Raw genomic sequence first — 19,968 nt, forward strand, 5'->3', positions numbered from 1 at the left:
ACCGGTGGCAAGAAAGCGCCCTGAGGTGATTCAGTTTGCATAAGTAGCGCTATACAAGTCACTCATTCATTCATACTTTATTGGGGTGTTTTGCCTTCCTCTGGATCAACTCTGGGTATATATATATATATATATATATATATATGGAGGTTTTCTGTTTATTTATTTATTTTTCTGTTGTTTGAACTAGATACTAGATGTTTTTATTCAATCTGGCTAACTATGTAACTATGAAACATATAAAAGGAAAAAACTTTTTACCTTATTGGTTCCAAATATTAACATTTCCACATGAATAGACATATTGGGTTGTATAAAAGTGATACATGAGAGGATGATCAGATAATGTGTTTCCTTAATATTAAATTAGGACACATTGGTCTTTCTGGGATTAATACACTAATTCAATTTATGATTTGGAAGATCTTTCAAGCATCAGCTGGTGATGATTCATTAATCTTTTCCTGGAGCTGATAAGGTCTATGTAGCCTTCAAACCTCCCCCAGAACACCTATTGGCACATGAGGGTGGGGCTAAGCATAAACATTTAAATGAGCAGTTCATTGGGCACATGAACAGTCTCACCCAAGATAGTGGCACCATCATTTAGCAACCATGTTCTCTACAATAAGGTAAGTCTAAACTACAGATCTTGTTAAGCTGTTTCCTAAAGTATTAGGCCAATTCAATTTATTTGGGTTTTCAGTAGATTTTGGAGCGATAAGTCCTCCACCAGATCCTTTTGTCTCTCAATGACTTCAGTCAATCTGTTTTATTTTATCAACTCCAGTCCTTAAAGAGGTCTTATAAGATGGCTCTCAGTAGTATGGCAGGTCATTGCTTTGACAGAGAGATATTGCAGAGAAGTCAGTGGACATCAGAAACTACCGCTAACAAAAAATATCAGTTTTGGGTGACATAAAACGTTAACTTGTAATGGCTAAAAGCTGCAGTTTTATCAATAGCATCAGAAAAAGCCATAACAGGTACATTGCTTTATTTAAATAAATGTAATTTTTTACTTTACAGCATGCTAATTGCATACTGTTAGAATATTTACAGGGTACCCAGAGGGATCCAAAACCCAGGGTGTTTTTATTATGTAACTACTGAATTCAGTTACCAAAGGCTCTGGACCCCCTCAAGTGTCTCTTCTCCAGAGAGAATAAGTTCAGTGCTCGCAACCTTTCCTCATAACTAAAGACCCTTTATTAGCTTTGTTGCCCTTCTTTGTACACGCTCAATTTCCAGTACATCCTTCCTGAGGACTGGTGCCCAGAACTGGACAGCATACTCCAGGTGCGGCCGGACCAGAGTCTTGTAGAGCGGGAGAATTACCACTTTATCTCTGGAGTTGATCCCTTTTTAATGCATTCCAATATTCTGTTTGCTTTGTTAGCAGCAGCTTGGCATTGCATGCCATTACTGAGCCTATCATCTACTAGGACCCCAAGGTCCTTTTTCCATCCTATATTCCCCTAGAGGTTCTCGCCCCAGTGTATAGATTGCATTCATATTTTTGCCACCCAAATGCATTATTTTACATTTTTCTACATTGAACCTCATTTGCCATGTAGTTGCCCACCCTATTAATTTGTTCAGATCTTTTTGCAAGGTTTCCACATCCTGCGGAGAAGTTATTGCCCTGATTAGCTAAGTATCGTCTGCAAATACAGAGATTGAACTGTTTATTCCATCCTCCAGGTCGTTTATGAACAAATTAAATAGGATTGGTTCCATCACAGAACCCTGGGGGACCCCACTACCCACCCCTGACCATTCTGAGTACTCCTCTTATTTTATACAGTAAACGTTTAAGGGGAACTGTGTCAAATGCTTTTGCAAAACCCAGATACACCATGTCTACGGGCCTTCCTTTATCTAGCTGGTAACTCATCTCCTCATAGAAGGCTAGCAGATTGGTTTGGCAAGAACGATTCTTCATGAATCCATGCTAATTACTGCTAATGATACCGTTCCCATTACTAAAATCTTGTATATAGTCCCTTATCATTCCCTCCAAGAGTTTACATACTAATGATGTTAGGCTAACTGGTCTGTAATTCCCAGGGATGTATTTTGGGCCCTTTTTAAATATTGGTGCTACACTAGCTTTCCTCCAATCAGCTGGTACCATTCCAGTCAGTAGACTGTCACAAAAAAATTGGAACAATGGTCTGGCAATTACTTGACCGAGTTCCCTAAGTACCCTTGGGTGCAAGCCATCTGGTCCCAGTGATTTATTAGTGTTAAGTTTCCCAAGTCTAATTTTTATTCTGTCCTCTGTTAACCATGGAGGTGCTTCCTGTGATGTGTCATGAAGATAAACCCTGCAGTTTTAGTTACTGAAGGCCTTCTCCTTTGCTTTTATAAACATTTTTACATTGGAGTTAAGCCATCCAGGACTTTTGTTCGCTCTTTTAAATTTATTACCCAATGGGATGCATTGGCTAATGCCTTTATTTAACCACTTAAGGACCGCCGTATTGCCATTGTACGTCATCACAATGGCACAGGCAGGCACAAGCACGTACATGTACGTGCCTGCCTTTCAGCGGGTGGGGGGTCCGATCGGACCCCCTCCCGCTGCATACGGCGGTCCGTTTCCCTCCGGGAGCGATCCGTGATGAGGGGATGGCCGTTGGTTTCTGGCCACCCCCTCTCGATCGCTCCTGGCCAATGACGAACTTCCTCCCACTGTGTATTGTTTACACAGGAAGGAGGAAGTGATGTCATTCTCCTCGGGGCAGTCTTTTTGACCGGACTACGGGGAGAAGACTAAAAGTAAGTGCACCAAAACACTACACTGACACATAGGTACACAAACCCCCCCCCCCCCCCGATCGCCCCCCCCCAGTCACAGTGTCACTGATTGCATTGATCATTTCTTTACTGATCAATGCATTCAGTGTCAGTTGTAAAAATAAAAACTGTCAGGGCAGTTAGTGTTAGGTCCAGGGTAGCCCCCTATCACCCCCCAATAAAGATTTAACCCCCTGATTGCCCCTAGAGTTAACCCTTTCACCCCCTTTTGCCAGTGTCACTAAGCGATAATTTTTCTGATAGCTGCATCAGTGTCGCTAGGTAGCTAGTTATTTTTTTAGGTTCACCGCCAGGTTTTTATATCGCTAGGTACCCCGATATACTACCCAATAATGGTTTTAACATCCTGATTGCCCCTAGTTAACCCTTTCACCCCCTTTTGCCACTGTCACTAAGCGATCATTTTTCTGATCGCTGCATCAGTGTCGCTACTGTCGCTAGGTAGCTAGTTATTTTTTTAGGTTCACCGCCAGGTTTTTATAGCACTAGGTACCCCGATATACTACCCAACAATGGTTTTAACATCCTGATTGCCCCTAGTTAACCCTTTTACCCCCTTTTGCCAGTGTCACTAAGCGATCATTTTTCTGATCGCTGCATCAGTGTCGCTACTGTCGCTAGATAGCTAGTTATTTTTTTAGGTTCACCGCCAGGTTTTTATAGCGCTAGGTACCCCGATATACTACCCAATAATGGTTTTAACCCCCTGATTGCCCCTAGTTAACCCTTTCACCCCCTTTTGCCACTGTCACTAAGCAATCATTTTTCTGATCGCTGCATTAGTGTCGTTACTGTCGCTAGGTAGCTAGTTATTTTTTTAGGTTCACCGCCAGGTTTTTATATCGCTAGGTACCCCGATATACTACCCAATAATGGTTTTAACATCCTGATTGCCCCTAGTTAACCCTTTCACCCCCTTTTGCCACTGTCACTAAGCGATCATTTTTCTGATCGCTGCATCAGTGTCGCTACTGTCGCTAGGTAGCTAGTTATTTTTTTAGGTTCACCGCCAGGTTTTTATAGCGCTAGGTACCCCGATATACTACCCAATAATGGTTTTAACCCCCTGATTGCCCCTAGTTAACCCTTTCACCCCCTTTTGCCACTGTCACTAAGCGATCATTTTTCTGATCGCTGCATTAGTGTCGTTACTGTCGCTAGGTAGCTAGTTATTTTTTTAGGTTCACCGCCAGGTTTTTATAGCGCTAGGTACCCCGATATACTACCCAATAATGGTTTTAACCCCCTGATTGCCCCTAGTTAACCCTTTCACCCCCTTTTGCCACTGTCACTAAGCGATCATTTTTCTGATCGCTGCATTAGTGTCGTTACTGTCGCTAGGTAGCTAGTTATTTTTTTAGGTTCACCGCCAGGTTTTTATAGCGCTAGGTACCCCGATATACTACCCAATAATGGTTTTAACCCCCTGATTGCCCCTAGTTAACCCTTTCACCAGCGATCACAGTATAAGTGTCACTGGTGACGCTGGTTAGCCAGTTAGTTATTTAGGTTCCCCGTCAGGTTTTTATATAGCGCCAGGGACCCCCATATACTACCTAATAAAAATTTGAACCCCCTGATTGTCCCTAGTTAACCCTTTCACCACTGATCACCGTATAAGTGTTACGGGTGACTCTGGTTAGTTTGCTTTTTATAGCATCAGGGCACCCACCATTTATTACCCAATAAAGGTTTAACCCCCTGATCACCCGGCGGGTGATATCAATTAGGTTTTAGGGTCAGGGTCTGCGTCGCCCCAGGCAGCGCTAGGTTAGTGCCAGTACCGCTAACACCCACGCTCAAAGCATACACCTTCCGTAGTGGTATAGAATGTGAACAGATCAATATCTGATCTGATCAGATCTATACTAGCGTCCCCCGCAGTTCAGGGTTCCAAAAAAACACATTGTTAGCGGGATCAGCCCAGATACCTGCTAGCACCTGTGTTTTGCCCCTCTGCCCAGCCCACCCAAGTGCAGTATCGATCGATCACTGTCACTTACAAAACACTAAACACATAACTGCAGCGATCGCAGAGTCAGGCCTGATCCCTGCGATCACTAACAGTTTTTTTGGTAGCATTTTATATTTAAATCCGGAAGGCAGTGCTTGGTTTTCGGGGTCCCGTACGTGGCTAGGCTCCCAAAAAGTCCCCCATATGTGGTATCCCCGTACTCGGGAGAAGCAGCAGCATTTATTTTGGGGTGTAATTTGACTTATGCCCATAGCATGTGTGAGCAATATATCATTTAGTGACAACTTTGTGCAAAAAAAAAAAAGTTTGTAATATTCCCGCAACTTTTGGCAAAATATAAAATATTCCATGGACTCAACATGCCTCTCAGTAAATAGCTTGGGGTGTCTACTTTCCAAAATGGGGTCATTTTGGGGGGTTTTGTGCTATTTTGGCATTTTATGGCCTTCGAAACTGTGATAGGTAGTGAGGAGTTAAATCAAAAATTTGCACCCTTAGAAATCCTGAAGGTGGTGATTGGTTTTCGGGGTGCCGTGCGCGACTAGACTCCCAAAAAGTCCCACACATGTAGTATCCCCATACTCGGGAGAAGTAGCGGAATATATTTTGGGGTACAATTCCACATATAACCATGGCATGTGTGAGCAATATATCATTTAGTGAGAACTTTTTGTAAAAAAAAAATTTTTTTTTATTTTTTGTCATTATTCAATCCCTTGGGACAAAAAAAAAATATTCAATGGTCTCAAAATGGCCCTCAGCAAATAGCTTGGGGTGTCTACTTTCCAAAATGGGGTCATTTGGGGGGGTTTGTGCCATCTTGGCATTTAATGGCCTTCAAAACTGTGATAGGTAGTGATAGGTAGTGAGGAGTAAAATAAAAAATGTATGCCCTTAGAAATCCTGAAGGCGGTGCTTGGATTTCGGGGTCCCGTACGCGGCTAGGCTCCCAAAAAGTCCCACACATGTGGTATCCCCGTACTCAGGAGAAGCAGCAGAATGTATTTTGGGGTGTCATTTCACATATGCCCATAGCATGTGTGAGCAATATATCATTTAGTGACAACTTTGTGCAAAAAAAAAAAAGTTTGTAATATTCCCGCAACTTGTGGCAAAATATAAAATATTCCATGGACTCAACATGCCTCTCAGTAAATAGCTTGGGGTGTCTTCTTTCCAAAATGGGGTCATTTTGGGGGGTTTTGTGCTATTTTGGCATTTTATGGCCTTCGAAACTGTGGTAGGTAGTGAGGAGTGAAATCAAAAATTTGCACCCTTAGAAATCCTGAAGGTGGTGATTGGTTTTCGGGGTGCCGTGTGCAACTAGACTCCCAAAAAGCCCCACACAAGTGGTATCCCCATACTCGGGAGAAGTAGCGGAATATATTTTGGGGTGCAATTCCACATATAACCATGGCATGTGTGAGCAATATATCATTTAGTGACAACTTTTTGTAAAAATTTTTATTTATTTTTTTTTTTTGTCATTATTCAATCCCTTAGGACAAAAAAAATAAATATTCAATGGGCTCAACATACCCATCAGCAATTTCCTTGGGGTGTCTATTTTCCAAAATGGGGTCATTTGGGGGGGGGGGTTGTACTGCCCTGCCATTTTAGCACCTCAAGAAATGAGATAGGCAGTCATAAATTAAAAGCTGTGTAAATTCCAGAAAATGTACTCTAGTTTGTAGACGCTATAACTTTTGCGCAAACCAAAAAATATACGCTTATTGACATTTTTTTTACTAAAGACATGTGGCTGAATAAATTTTGCCCTCAATGTATGACTAAAATTTAGTTTATTCAATTTTTCTTATAACAAAAAGAAGAAAATATCTTTTTTTTTCAAAATTTTCGCTCTTTTTCCATTTATATCGCAAAAAAAAAAAAATCGCAGAGGCAATCAAATACCATCAAAAGAAAATTTGTGGGAAGAAAAGGACGCAAATTTAATTTGGGTGCAATATTGCATGACCGCGCAATTACCAGTTAAAGCAGCGCAGTGCGAAATTGGAAAAAGACCTCTGGTCCTTAAGGTGTTTATTGGTCCGGGGCTGAAGTGGTTAATATGCTCTTAAAGCAAACCCATCTCTCCTCCGCGTTCTTTGTTCCCAAGATTTTATCCCAATTTACGCCTTCTAGTAAGGTTCATAGTTTAGGGAAGTTGGCTCTTTTGAAATTCAGTGCCTTTGTATTCCCTTTATGTTTCCTATTTGTGTGATTTATACAGAAGCCAATTGACCTGTGATCGCTGTTCCCTAAATTGCCTGATCGATCAACTTGGGTACATTCACCCTGCTCATATACAATATATAATTCAAATCTTGGCTGGTTCCTGCTGAACTGACCAAGATTCAAACTGTTTATGGCTGGCTTTAGACTGCTCATCAAAGCCATGGGCTATTAGTTAGGAAGGCCTGGGGGTCTGAACATAACTCCAGGGACAGAAGGTTTGGGGCTTCTGGTGAACTCCGGAAGCCATCTAACCTTGCAGTGTGTACAGTCATCTATAGATGCCTGCATTAAGTTCCTTCTGTCACATTACTACTGATCTGTTGTGATTCACTTTACATTACATTGAAACCTGAATGGCTAATAGAACTACTGAACTGTGCACATCATTATTGCTTGTTTTATTGCTTGACTTTTGTTGTTGGTTGTTTTTTTTTTTTTTTTTTTTGTCTTTTCATTTTTTTGTGGATATATATCCAAAAACCTTAATTTATAGTTTATGCACACAGGTTAGCCCATATATGCTCTTCTTCTCTCTAAGATACTCAGCTGCATGCCTTTTGTCACCCCATAAAGTATCTTTCATACCGTTCATACCATTTGATTTGGATTTTGCCAGTTAGTGTTGCACACTGTACTTTTTCTCAGTGCAGCCTGAAGCTGGGTTCGCACGGAATTCAGATTTTTTTGTTTCTATTGCCACGTACACACGACTGTTTTTTCCAGCAGAATAAACGCTGACAGTTTTTTTCGACGGAGTGCCATCAAAGTCCATTCGTTTAGACCGCGGTGACGTACAACAAGTACGATAGAACTATAAAAAGGAAGTTCAATAGCCAGTAGCCAATAGCTGCCCTTGCGTCCTTTTTGGTCCATCGGAACAGCATACAGACAAAAGGTTTTCCTGATAGGAATTGATTCCGTCGGAAAGATTGAAAACATGTTCTATTTCTAGGTCTGTCAGAAAAAGTCTGCTGAAGCACACACACGAAATTACTCTGTCAGACTTTTTCTGCTGGAAAGTCCGACCGCGTGCATACGGCATATTAGTTTTCAGTCTTTTAGCAAGGGTGCTATTTCTAACATACAGTTAGAGCCACTACAGTGTGTGTCCTCAAATGTGTACGAAATATGACACAGCAGATATGTGAATAAACAAAATGGTTTTACATTGTACTTCCCAATAAATATTGGAATAACAGAGTTGTACATTTGTTTAACAGAAAATAATTTATTTTCCATTTTGTCTTTCTAGGATGTTTAGTCGTCAGCTGACAATCCTGCTTTTGTTCGCTCACTTGTCTGCTGTGCAAGGACGTCATGTATGCCACCTTGCTAATGCAACTATCTCTGCAGAGAAAGACCACTGTCCAGTATGCATTACCTTCACCACAAGCATCTGCACTGGCTACTGCCAGACCATGGTGAGTTTTGTCTATATTTGAATTTGAATAGAATAGAAAAGTATAAGAAGATGGTTATATTCATTCTATTCTTATTCTATAGTATTGTGTTATTTTCTATTCTATTCTATTCAAATTTGAATTGATTCTATTTGAATTTTGGAAAATGGTTACATTTCTATTCTATTTGAATTTCAGAAGATGGTTATACTCTGATTCTATTCTTTTTATTCTATTATATTCTATTCTTATATTTTCTATCCTATTTTGTTCTGTTTTAGTCTTATATTCTATTCTTTTTATTTCAGTTATATTCCTTTCTATTCTATTCCTTTGTTTTGTATTCTTTTTTATTCTCTTTTGGAAATGAGAAAACTATTAGAAAACTTTTCAAATCTATCCGAATGTGAATAAACTAAATTAATTTATGTAAATAACAAATCAAAACAAATTTTTTCGTTCTGCACATGTCTACTTCTGAGGACTGGTAACCAGAAATGGACAGAATACTCCAGATGTGGCCAGACCAGAGTTTTATAAAGTGGTAGAATGATTTTTTTTTATCTCCTATATCCCCTTTTTTATACAAGCTAATATTCTGCTGGCTTTGGTAGCTGCAGCTTGACATTGCATGCTATTGCTCAGTTTGTTCCCCACTAGTGAGTAGATTGTGTTTATGGTTTTAGCCCCCAAGTGCATTACTTTACATTTCTCCACATTAAACCTCATTTGCCATGTAGTTGCCCACTCCATTATTTTGCTGAGGTCTTTCTGTAAAATTTCCCTATCCTGATATGAAGTTATTTTCCTGCTTATTTTGGTGTGGTTCCACAAAAACTGAGATTGAGATATTTATCCCATTCTCTATATCATTTATGAATAAATTAAACAGAATTGGTCCCCCACTTAACACTCCAGACCAGTCTGAGTACACGTTACTTATCACCCTTTGGACACGCCCCTGTAACCAGTTTTCTATCCAAGAACAAACCTTATGGTCCATGCCTGCAGATATTAGCTTGTAGATTAAGCATTTATGAGGAACTGTATTGAATGCTTTTGCAAAATCCAGATATATCACATACACAGGCGTCCCCCTATCTAGATGGCAGCTCACTTCCTCGTAGAATGTTAACAGATTGGTCTGGCAAGAACAACCCTTCGTAAAAACACATGCTGATTACTACTAATGACACAGTTTTCTTCAGCAAATTCTTGGATATAGTCCCTTATCATTCCCTCCAATAATTTACCTACTATTGATGTTAGGCTGACTGGCCTGTAGTTTCCAGGAATATGTCTATCCCCTTTTTTGAATATTGGTACCGTGGTACCGCATTGGCTTTTATCCAATCAGCTGGTACATTTCCTGGCAGTATGCTGTCTGCAAAGATTAAAAGCCATGGTCTAGCTATAACCTGACTGAGTTCTTTGAGAACTCTCGGTGTAAGCCATCTGGGTCCTAGTAATTTATTTGTGTTCAATTTCTCTAGTCTTTCCTTGACTCCAGCCTCTGTTAGCCACAAGGATACATCCTGTGTAAGTAACTAGGGTTGTCCCGATATCACTTTTTTAAGACCGAGTACAAGTACCAATACTTTTTTTTTTTAAATACTCGCCGCTACTGATACTTTTTTTTTATTATTTTTTACAAAAAAACACAGGTTACAATGTCTCAGTTATGTGAATGGACAGAGTCATTTATCACTGACTGTTCATTCGGAAAAGGATGGAGCCAGATTTACTGGCTCCTACCGCCGCTCTCCATCCTGAAAGATTGAGAGGGTAGAGGAGGAGAACAGAGGGGGACAGCAGCATGGAGGGCGACACAGAGGAGAAAGCAGGGTAACAGCAGCACGGAGGGGGGACAGCAGCAGAACAGAGGGGGACTGGAGGAGGATACAGGGACAGTCAGCGGTGATCGGTGCAGCTTTGGGGGCAGTTACAAGCACTGATCACCGCTGTGTAGATTTCACTAAAGCAGCTGAAAGATGGGGGGGGGGGGGGGGGGGAGAGAGAGAAGCGGAGAAACGGCTGTCAGGCTTTATTGAAATCTATATCTATCTTGTAACTCCCCCTCCGCACCGATCTGTCCAGGTATCGGATGAAGCATCGGAGCATTTGACCGAGTACAAGTGCTCGGGCAAATGCTCGGTATCGGTACCGATACTAGTAAAAACGGAGAAGAAAGCCTTTAGTACAGCTGCCTTCTCTGTGTCATCTGTAACCATCCCTCCCTTCATCGTCTTTTATGTGGGCAGTGTGCTCTGATTTCACTTTTTTTTTTTCTTAAAGAGGGAGTCCCGTGCAAAACATTTTTTTTGCAGCTACAAATACTGCAGCTGCTTACTTTTAAAATAAGGAGACTCACCAGTCCCAGGGTCCAGCGATGTCGGCACCCAAGGCCGAACTGTCCCTCGGTCCTCGGATGCTGCCGTCGCCATTTTTGATATGGGAATCAGGAAATGAAGACTTGTGGCTTCACTTCCCCGTTCCCTACTGCGCATGCTTGAGTCGCTCAGCGCAATAAGAATGATCCGTGCGGTCCATCCAAGGGGGGGCGTGGCCGGATATAGACCTAGGAGGACGTGTGGTGCTGGAGCTCCTGCCATCCTGAATATAATCCTTCGGCATCCTTAGCCTGCTTGACTTTGGGGGCGACCAAATTATCTCCCCTGCGTCTCTGACATCCCGCTGAGTTACGGGGTAACACTTTGGCACCGCGATCGGTGTTTCTAGCAGCTCCGTGGATTGCGGCCTAGTCGCCTTGCGGGATCCGGCCGCCATCTTGCTGCCTGTGGAGCCTCCGGACCGGCCGCGGTGGAGTATAGAGTGCGGGCATCGGCTGCACGGGAGCGCGGAGCGGAGGGGACGCGGTCTGGAGAGGGACCCTCGGGCCATATTGCCAGACACTGATAAAGTGACTTTCTCTGCCGCCATCGGCCGCGCAGTGGTGTATCCGCCAGTGGAAGGACTGCAGGCTCTCTGGAGGCCCTTTACCATCCTTGCTGGGGTGGTGAGTTCTGCTTTGGGGGTATAGGTGACTGCACAGGAGAGGTGGAGAGAGGTGTGGGAGAGTGGGTGACAGCCCTGGTGTCATTCCCTGTTGCTTTCCTTGCTGGGCACATGAACTGCAACTCTTAAAGGGCTACCCTCCAACTCCTTAGTGCATAGCACAACTGTCTGCATACTCTATCATCCCATTTCTGGAAGTGAGAGGTTCCTGAGGGATACCAGAACTGTGTTTCTAGCCATACTAATCATCCTTGCCTGTATCCCTGTGGTTGAGTATCCTTAAAGGGGCGCACCCTCCTCACTGCACACAAGCATACCTCAGGCCGGCTGGCCTTTTACCTCCTCCCCATGCCCTCCAAAGGAAAGTCTGCGGCTAAGAAAGCACTGCTACAGCCTGTACAGAATCCTAGTGACTTTTTGAATCAATTCAAGGCTCTAATGGCGGATATGGAGCAGGCGGCCCCACAGGAGGCTAATTCATCTGCTCCCACATTGCCTCCAGCTAATGATACCACTGTTATTCTTGCAGCAATTGAGCAGAGCAGAACTTCTTTGCTGGTGCGCATAGACCACCTAGCGGAGGAATGCAACCTCATAAGAGCTGATTTTGACAAATTCCGGGGCAGGCTCTCGGAAACTGAAACGCAGGTCTCGGCGATGGAAGACACTACTCACCGTCATGATGAGGCCATTCAAGCGCTGCAGCGAACGGTCCAGAATCTGGTGGCCAAGTCCGACGACGCCGAAAACCGTTTGCAGAGAAACAATGTCAGGGTCTTGGGCCTACCGGAGGGAGCAGAGGGAGACCGTCCGGCTGAATTTGCCGAAGATTTCTTCAAATCATTGCTACACTTGACGGATGTGCCCCCAACGTATGTGGTCGAGAGGGCTCACAGGGTCCCGACCAGTCGGAGTCCCCCCCTAGACCATTCTTGGTACGCTTTCTCAATTTTCGGGACCGGGATCGGATCCTGCGTGAGGCTCGTAAACATCAGAACCTACCTTTCGAGAACACGGTGGTACACCTGTATCCTGACTTCTCAGCTGATCTTCAGCGAAGACGCAAGACATTTACAGACGTCAGAAGGAGGCTGCGTGAGCGTGAGCTGAAATATTCAATGCTTTATCCCAGCCGACTGCGGGTGCAACACGGAGGATCGGTGAAATCCTTTGAGTCACCTGCGGAAGCAGATCAATGGCTACGATCGCTGTAATTGACCCGTTGAGGCACCCCTGATTGCCAAACGTGGGCTGCCTGCAACCACCTGTTTTCCCCCTTTTTTTTCTTTTTTTGTTGCCGTTTGTGGTTGCTGCCCAGTTTTGGGGTTGTCCGACTCCCTGACAACTGTGCCTCCTGCGGTAATGTTCTTTGTTATCCTGCCAGAAGCTTGACTTTTTTTTTTTTGGTTGGGGGTGGGGGGTGGGTGGGGGCAGTTGATGTCTGCTTCTCCTGTACGTTCTCCTGCGGGTTCCCTGCCTCGGGTGGGGCCCCTTGTCAAGGTTGCCTATACAGCCTCTTCTTTTGTTTTTGCCCCCATCTGGATCGGGGGATTGGTGGAAGATATGTGGAGGAACAGGTTGTCCTGATATCCATGCCAAAGGACTGCCGGGTTGTAAGCGGAGCGGGAGCTCCAGGCACATGAACACTATGTCCATGACTTTTGTACTGTTGGTTTACACGTGAACCCTTTTTTGGTTCTCGGGTTTTTACTTTTTGGTCTAGGGGTCCTTTTTTGACCCATCGAGGCCATGCCTTCAAGGACTGTTTTTGAGCACGGTTTGGGGATAGGCTGCGTGTACAAGTTTTTTTGTGTTGCTACACGACAGCAGGGTGTTTATGGGTTTCAAAGGGTGAAAGGTTTGATAGGTGCAGCCCTCCAAGGTAAATTGTCTATTCATATGCTCAATATTATTTCTGATTTCAGTTTTCAACTGTATGTGTCACTGCTGTCATTTATACTCCATTTACCGTTTAACGAGTCAATTGGGGGATGATGGCGGGCTCAAGGTTTAATGTAGTTTCATGGAATGTTAGAGGTCTTAACGATAAATTCCGTAGAGCTTTAATGTTTCAGTATCTAAAGACAATCAGTCCTCATGTGGTGTTCTTGCAGGAGACGCATCTGGATGGGAGCAGGGTATTGGCCTTACGCAGAGCCTGGGTACAGAGAGCGCTACATGCTACTTACTCTACCTACTCCAGGGGAGTGTCAATTTTAATCAGTAAGGCGGTACCGTGCACCATTCACCATGTGATCTCAGACCCGGGTGGTAGGTTTTTGGTGATGGTGGCTGATATTGGGGGGTGTAAAATGGTATTGGTGAACGTTTATATTCCACCCCCATTCCAGATTCAGATTCTGTATGACTTATTGGGTAAATTGGCGCCCTACCTGCATCTCCCTCTTCTTATAGCCGGGGACTTTAATGCTATTCTATCTACTGCTTTGGACTCGTCCAACGCATCTAGAGTGGCGTCGGCCGATCTTTCTGCCTGGGCGGCGGCTGCCTCCCTGACGGAGCTATGGCGTTGGAAAAACCCTGTCACCAGAGGTTATTCACATCTATCAAAAACTCATAAATCCTCCTCGAGAATAGATCTAGCATTTGCCAATGCATCTATGCTACAAGTAGTAGGGGGGGGGGGGGCAAAGTATTTAGCGGGTGGTATTTCGGACCATTCCCCCCTGTCAATTCACATTGGATCCAACTTAGGTCATGTGGGGAGGGGGTGGAAATTAAACCCGGGGTGGTTGGAGGTAGAAGAGGTGTCCTCTCAAGTAGCGCCACACTTTGTGCATTATTGGGAAGACAATGAGGGGTCTGCAGACACCGCCGTTGTTTTGGACGCCTTTAAAGCTTGCATGCGGGGGCACTATATTTCAGCCATCAAACAGGCCCGCAGGTCCCACAATCAGAAAGAGCAAGAATTACAGGACAGGGAGAGGGTGTGTGCCATGGACTATGCGAACAATCAGTCCGATGTCACTTATGGTGGACTGTTGGAGGCAAGGCGTGCGTTAGCACTCCATTATTCTGACCTGACACACACGTCTAGGACGAAAATGGCTGAATCCATTTTCGAACAAGGGGACAAGAACGGTAAACTGTTGGCCATGCTAGTGGCTGAGCAAAGGGTTCAGACTAATATCCCTTGTATCAAAAATGCTCAGGGTGACCTACTGACAACCCCAACAGCCATACTGGACGCATTTGTGGAATACTACAAAACTTTGTATGCACCCATACCGACCTACAACATAGCGGAGTTAGACGGGGTGTTAGCATCATTGCAGATCCCGAGGCAGATAGGGACTATTTGGAGGCTGACATTACGACAGAGGAAATTGAAAGGGCTATTAGGTCCTTTCCTGCCCATAAATCCCCAGGGTCGGACGGCTTCTGCATCGAGTGGTATAGACAGCATATGGAAGCATTGGTTCCTAGACTTAAACACTTGTATGACTACTGCTTGGAACACAGGTGTCTCCCGGCCTCTTTGCTGGAGGCACAGGTGATCCTGCTGCCGAAGCCGGGCAAGGACCCCCTGGCGTGTTCTTTGTATAGACCGATCGCATTGCTGAATCAAGATTTAAAAATTCTCACGAAGGTGCTGGCTACCAGACTCTCTCAGGTTATCATGACTTTGGTGGATATTGATCAGACAGGGTTCATTCCGCAGAAATCTACTGACACTAATTTACGCAGATTGTTTACCCACCTACAAATTGCACCCACTGAAAAAGGATCTAGAGTGGTGGTCTTCCTGGATATGGCCAAGTCCTTTGATTCAGTAGACTGGCAATACCTGTTGACGGTTCTGCGGAGCATGGGCTTTGGGGAGATCTATGTGACCTGGATTTCTTTGCTTTATAGTTCGCCACAGGCGGGTATCAAAATAGCTAATTCAGTCTCGCCCCAATTTAGCGTCAATAGGGGCATGCGTCAGGGGTGTCCACTATCCCCATTCTTGTTTGCATTAGCTATAGAACCACTGGCTATAGCCCTGAGGCAATCACCTGGGGTAGGAGCTCTGGAGGTGGGGGGTATTAGGGAGTGCATAGCGCTCTATGCGGATGACATGCTCCTCTTCTTGAAGGATGCGGGGCCCTCTTTGGAGGCGGTGTTCGGGGTGCTCGATAAATTTGCTGAGTTCTCTGGACTCCGGGTCAATTGGGAGAAGTCCAACGTGATGGCTATCGACGGGGAGGCGCGAGAGCTGGCGACCACTAGAGTTCCCATTGCCTGGGTGCAGGAATTTAAGTACTTGGGAGTGAGAGTTTCACCGAGAGTGGGCGATTATATGTCTCTGAATCTCTTCCCCTTGTTGACCAGGGCTAAGGTTCAGTTGGAAGCTTGGAAGCATCTGCCACTGTCCCTCATTGGTAGGGTTAACCTGCTTAAAATGAAGGTTCTGCCGGTATTTCTCTACTTTCTACGAAATTCTCCTATTTGGGTTCCCTGCTCGTTTTTTCGGCAGGTTAATAGTCTTTTTGGCTCCTTTTTATGGCCCGCTACGCACCCCAGAATAAGCCTTAGGGTTTTGCAGGAGCCATGGGGTCAAGGTGGTTTGGCATTGCCGGATCTTTTTAAATATTATCTAGCTGGGCAAATGGTGGTTGCCGGACGCTGGCTAACGCGGGAGGACGGGGATTCGGCAAATGTACTGGAGGCGGCTCTTTTGGGCTAATACGAAAGCCTGTCCTATTTGGTGTATAGAGGTCCGAGGGCTTCATCGGCTCTGACGGCCTCAATGAGGGCAACAATACGGGCCTGGGACAAAGCGCAGGCCTTGATGAAACAACCAGAGGGGAGTTGGTCTCCTGACACTCCTTTATGGTTTAATCCTAAATTGCCACATTTTGGGGAAATTCCAGATCCGGTTATATGGGCCAGAGTAGGCGTTAAACAACTGAAGCATGTGGTAGGAGGGGGGAAGCTCTTAACGTTTGATCAGCTTAAGGTTAAATATGATCTTCCAAATTGGTATTTCTTTCGATACCTACATTTGCGGCACGCTTTTCTCTCTCAGTTCGGTCCTGGAGATCTGGAGATGGGAGTGTCGCCTCTGGAGAAGGTGCTGCGGACAGAGGACCTGAAAAAGCCTCTCTCCGTTGTGTACAGACTGTTGTTCCCTGACAGACCAAAGCCTATCCAAAAATGTAGAGATATTTGGAGTGCCTTAGTACCAGACTTTGAAGGGGAGGATTGGGATGACATGTGGGGTTACCCGTTTCAGACCCTAGTCTCGGCTAGAGACAGACTTATTCAGTTTAAAATTCTGCATAGAGTATATTACACCCCAGCCAGACTGGCTAGAATTTATGGTACGGGTGCGGAGGGATGCTGGCGTTGCACAGCTGACCGAGCTGACTTTGATCATGTGTTTTGGCTGTGCCCGCAGATTGTGGAGTTCTGGAAGGGTGTAACACAGGTTATAAAATCTGTACTTTCGGTACCGATTCCAGTCACAGTCGCGACCTGTTTGCTCGGACTGGTGGAGGAGTTGGCACCTCGAAAGGCGCAGAGGACTCTGATCTCTTTGGCGTTATTTTATGCACGTAAAGCTATCCTGTTATGTTGGAAGAAACCTGCACCTCCTACGGTTTCTTACTGGAAAGGTTTAATTAATAAAGCTTTGCCGCTATACAAAGCCACTTATCTCAGTAGAGGGTGTCCTACTAAGTTTGAGAGGGTGTGGAGGTGCTGGCTTGATGCTGCAGATACTGTGAATTAATTGCTAGGCGGGAGGTGCACTCCTTGAGAGTCGGGGGAGGGACGAGGCAGGGAGCTGCTATATTTGGGTTGGTTTACATCCCCATCTCGGGTATTTAAATCATCAGTAATGGTATAAGTTATGTTTGTTCTATGTGAGATACTGTTGGTGTCCATAAAATGAGCTAAGAAGTTGAACGGAGGGCTGCACAAGGAGGAGTTTGTTGGGTGGGGGGTGGAGGTTTGGTTTTTTTTTTTTGGGGGACCTTTTTGTAAGTTTGTATGTTATATGTGTGTTGAAAAAGCTTCAATAAACATAAATTTTCAAAAAAAAAAAGAATGATCCGTGCGGTCTCTGGGACCTGTGTGTGTCCCAGCAGACAGCGCGGCGGGACAGGAAGTGTAAGAGAACTACTCTGACGCACACACGGGCAACAGCAGTGTAAAAGAACTGCTTTGGTGCGCACTCATGGGCAATAGCAGCCTTCCAGGACGCTGATGCTCACGTGCAACGGCCTACGTGCATGTGCAGGAGCGCTTCCCTAATGCCAATTGGCACCTAACAGCCTATTTAAAGGGTGCTCTGACACACATACAGTGCTGAGTGGTCTTCAGCTATGTCCTGATCCTTGATTCCCATTACACCCTGCCTGATACCTGTTGCTGAACCCAGTAATATCCCCAGCATTGGTGGCATCAGAGGCAATAACCTCCAGCACTGGCGTGAGACTGCAATAATAAACCCCCCGTTGGTGCTCAGTTGCAGGGCCTCTGACAAAGTCACATGATGTAACGCATAGGGAGGGGCCACAGGTGACATAACACAGATGGTGGCACCTCCAGGTAGTGAAACAGGGTGGTGAGCAATTTAGACCTGTAAGGGATAGTAGCAGCAATACATTGTACTGGATAATATATAACTTGAGGATCTTATTCTAGCGCTTTTTTTTTTTCTCAATATAATGAATATTTATAGGTTTCTGAGCTTACATACAGTACACCAATAATATGGAGATGCATTAAATAATTGAGAGTTTAAAACCTGCTGGTAAAAGCTCATTTGGACCTGACAGTCTGTAGGTTCCATGTATAAAAGGTGAGAGCACATTTTTGTTGTGATAATAGTGGAAGTGCACGAAGAAGTTTTTTGTTAGACATATATCACAGGGGGAAAAAAAAAAAAACCCCCACACACTTTTTATAGTAAATAACATCCACTCTCTTTTTCAACAGGACCCTGTCTACAAGACAGCTCTCTCCTCATTTAAACAGAACATCTGTACCTATAAGGAGATCCGCTATGACACCATCAAACTGCCAGACTGCTTGCCTGGCACAGACCCGTTCTTCACCTACCCCGTGGCATTGAGCTGTTACTGTGACCTCTGCAAGATGGACTATAGCGACTGTACCGTGGAGAGCAGTGAACCTGATGTTTGCATGAAGAGTCGCATATCTATTTGATGTTCGTCAAATTAAAAAAAGCATGTTTAGAAACTAGAAGGAAACCTCTGCTGAGAGTATGAAGCATGCCTTTGCTTTCATCTGCTAAAAATGCTAGTTGCCTGTCAAGCTGACAACTGCGTTAAAATTCACTAATCTGGAAGTAGTATGTAACACTGGGAATTCCAAATGCCTGTAGATAAAGCCAGGCAACCAGCATTTTCTGAAGGAGGTACACAAAGACAATAGGTTTCTCTCAGAATAGATTTCCTTTTAGTCTGGCCTTGGTTTTTTCTTTAACCCTATAAAGGGAATACCAAGAAAACAGCTAACTATTCAATTTATATGTATATATTGCATGTTCATTGTTTTTTTTCTGCCAAAGTATTTGATTGTATAGCCAATTGTGTTTTTCTACATCTCTGCTACACAGCACAGCTGGATGGGCAACAGGTTTCCTGGTATAGGAATGTGGCTTTCTAGGTCACCTCCTCTGCCTACAACCAGAATCAGCAGGAATGTAGGCCAGGAACTAGTTAAAAGGATAACTCCACCTTTTGTGGGTAAAAGAAAAAAAAAGTAATATAGAGTACACAAGTTTATTACATATTGTAATTGAATGTTAATAAAAGTTACCTTTCCTTTTCAATCTACAGCGCTGTAGTTTTCTATAAAATGCAATATGGCTACCTGGAGGAGTCTGTACACAGGTGGCTTACAGAACCCCCCCCAGAAATGTAATTTCCTGCTGGTGTGATTGGCTCACTGGTTTTTCCCAGAAGTCTGCACTGAAACTGAACTGTAACTGAAGTTACAAGTAAGATTTTGAACATCCCATGCAATAAAAATTTCATTTTGGTGAGATACTTTCAAAGTGAAATCACATCTAAAGGGATGCAGGCTTTGCCACTTTCTCATTCGAGCCCTACAGGTGCCGCAGCCTATTTAGAATTACAAAACCACTCCCATACAGATTTCACTCAGCACATGGACACAGACAAATTTCTTCAGAATAACCAAAAAGTAGGAACCTGCAAAGAAATTTGGTAAAACCCCTGCAATGTACACCCGGAGGGGAATGTTTTTTTTTCTCTACAAAAATGGAGTTACTCTTTCAAGTGAACCAGGAAGAGGTAGATACACTTCCTGGATGTGCAGTGTGGCCGGGGTATGGGGATCACTGGTAACTATAAAGAATTACTGATTTTTTTTTTTTTTTTATATATTCTAAATGGGTATTTAGACATTTGCCTTGAGCTCCATGTCAATGCTTATTTATTTCTTTACTGCTTATGAACTATATGGTTTAGAAACTAGTATATAAAAAGGGGCCTCCAAACTTTCTAAACAATGGGTGAG

At 44.1% G+C, this 19,968-nt stretch overlaps 1 protein-coding gene across 1 annotated transcript; it reads left to right on the forward strand.

Annotated features, from left to right (window-relative positions):
* Positions 1-524: 524 nt before the first annotated feature.
* LHB (luteinizing hormone subunit beta) lies at positions 525-19,262 on the forward strand. The gene is made up of 3 exons (XM_077457505.1): positions 525-632; positions 8,289-8,457; positions 18,400-19,262. The coding sequence occupies exons 1-3, from the start codon at positions 616-618 to the stop codon at positions 18,628-18,630; spliced, it is 417 nt and encodes a 138-aa protein (XP_077313631.1). The 5' UTR covers positions 525-615; the 3' UTR covers positions 18,631-19,262.
* Positions 19,263-19,968: the final 706 nt, after the last annotated feature.

This window comes from Lithobates pipiens, unplaced genomic scaffold, assembly GCF_037356315.1.
Source record: "Lithobates pipiens isolate NorthernLeopardFrog02 unplaced genomic scaffold, aLitPip1_a1.2 Scaffold_27, whole genome shotgun sequence".
NCBI lineage: Eukaryota > Metazoa > Chordata > Amphibia > Anura > Ranidae > Lithobates > Lithobates pipiens.